The 1715-nt window shown below is 52.2% G+C and overlaps 2 protein-coding genes across 2 annotated transcripts; one reads left to right on the top strand and one right to left on the bottom strand.

Annotated features, from left to right (window-relative positions):
* Positions 1-231: 231 nt before the first annotated feature.
* On the top strand, positions 232-645 carry PPTG_15521 (hypothetical protein; the record flags this gene model as incomplete). The annotated part of the gene is made up of 1 exon (XM_008913736.1): positions 232-645. One exon carries the CDS (start codon positions 232-234, stop codon positions 598-600), a length of 369 nt encoding a protein of 122 aa, XP_008911984.1. The 3' UTR covers positions 601-645.
* Positions 646-908: 263 nt separating this feature from the next.
* Positions 909-1649, bottom strand: PPTG_15520 (hypothetical protein; the record flags this gene model as incomplete). The annotated part of the gene is made up of 1 exon (XM_008913735.1): positions 909-1649. One exon carries the CDS (start codon positions 1647-1649, stop codon positions 909-911), a length of 741 nt encoding a protein of 246 aa, XP_008911983.1.
* Positions 1650-1715: the final 66 nt, after the last annotated feature.

The raw sequence follows: 1715 nt of genomic DNA, 5'->3' as shown, positions 1-1715 counted from the left end.
TTCCTCCTTGGTGACTTTGCTGCCGTAGTTTACCTGACCATCTACTACCGCTACTCGAACAACCGTGGCTACGTCGTGCGCTCAATTGCCACAACCATTGTCATTATTGCAATCCTGAGTGTCTACGCCATTGTCGGTGGTCTCGGATATACCTACCAGTCTCGTCACAGCGTCAGCACTGTTCTCGGTTTCTTCGCTGACGTTGCCAGTCTGTGTCTGTACTGCGCACCGATGGAGAAGTTGTTCCAGGTTCTCAAGCACAAGTCCGCTGTATTCATCAATTTGCCGATGGTACTTGCTGGTTACGCCAACAACATGATCTGGCTGACGTATGGGTCTCTAATCCAGAATTGGTTCATGATCTCCATCAACATTTTCTTCTTCTCCATGAGCACATTCACGCTCGTGTTGTATCATATCTACGACCCAAAGACGCACCCACTCAAGGACGACTGGGACATCAACACCAACGAGAACTCAGAGGAAGACGACGTCCAGCTCCAGATTAAAGTGGACGATTCAGACGAGGACAAGAAGAGCTTCAACCTCTCCAGCCCCCAGTACACCGCAATGCACTCACCAATTACCAGACTACAGTAGAGATATTAAAAAAAAATTTAAAGACTACGCAGATTGTTTTTGTCATTTGATTGTTTTGCCCTTTTTAGGGCAAGAAACGAAGAGCACCCGCGACTCAAACTCAGCTCGTCCTCCTACATTCCATGTAAACTCAAACTTCAAGCTGTGTGGCTACCCTGGCTACCCTGGCGAATCCGCAGCGTCTCTCCGTTCATTTCTCCATCTCGTCCCACCATTGTATCGGGGGGTATTCTTCCACTCGCTCCGCTTGTCTTCAGGGCGCAGTCGACTGCCTTCCTTGGGCAGACCCTCACGAAATTTACTGGTGTCTAGATGCTGTACTCATCTGTCTCGAGCAGAGCTGGCGGCGGCAGGTTCTTAAAACTGTTCTGTTGAAGTGCAAGCTGCTCGAACTGCTTCGCCTCGTTGTCCAGTTGAAGCTCCGGTGTGAAGTCGAAGTCCTTAAACAGACGCTTGTCGTCCTTGTGTCCATTCGGGTTGGGGCGCTGCACCTGGGCAGCGTTGGGGTCCATAAGGTCAAAGCCCCGCTCCATCTCTGAGATCTCCTGGTCCGTGAAAGCCTGCGGGAAGTTGGACGTATCGGGCACACCAGATGGGTCCTTCTTAATCTTGGGCTGGAACGGAGGCGGCAGTTCACGCGCCTTGAGTTTCTCCCAGTTAACCCCAGCAAAGAACGGGTGGTCAAAGATCTCGCGGTCGCCCGTGGGGCCAGATCCCAGTCGCTGCTTCGGGTCACGGTGCAATAATCTCTGAATAAGGTCGCGGGCGTTGGACGATAGGTACTCTGGGATCACCAAGTGGCCACGGAGAATGTTGTGGAACAGCTGCTTCTTATCGTTCGTGTAGAATGGCGGCAGACCAGTAAGCAGCTCAAACAGTAGAGCGCCCACCGAGTACCAATCCAACGCGAAACCGTGTCCAGAACGGGACAGCATTTCCGGTGCCAAATACATGGGAGAGCCACAGAACGTGTTGGCCGACGTGTGGTCCTTGATGCCTTCCTTCGAGATACCAAAGTCCGTCAGTAGACAGTGGCCGTCCAAGTCCATCACAACATTTTCGGGCTTGAGATCACGGAACACGATGTTCTTCGAGTGCAGATGCGACAGCGCCAG

This window comes from Phytophthora parasitica (genome assembly GCF_000247585.1).
Source record: "Phytophthora parasitica INRA-310 unplaced genomic scaffold supercont2.55, whole genome shotgun sequence".
NCBI classification, from domain to species: domain Eukaryota; phylum Oomycota; class Peronosporomycetes; order Peronosporales; family Peronosporaceae; genus Phytophthora; species Phytophthora nicotianae.
Note: the sequence above shows the minus strand (reverse complement) of the source record. Positions and strands in the feature narration are given on the sequence as shown.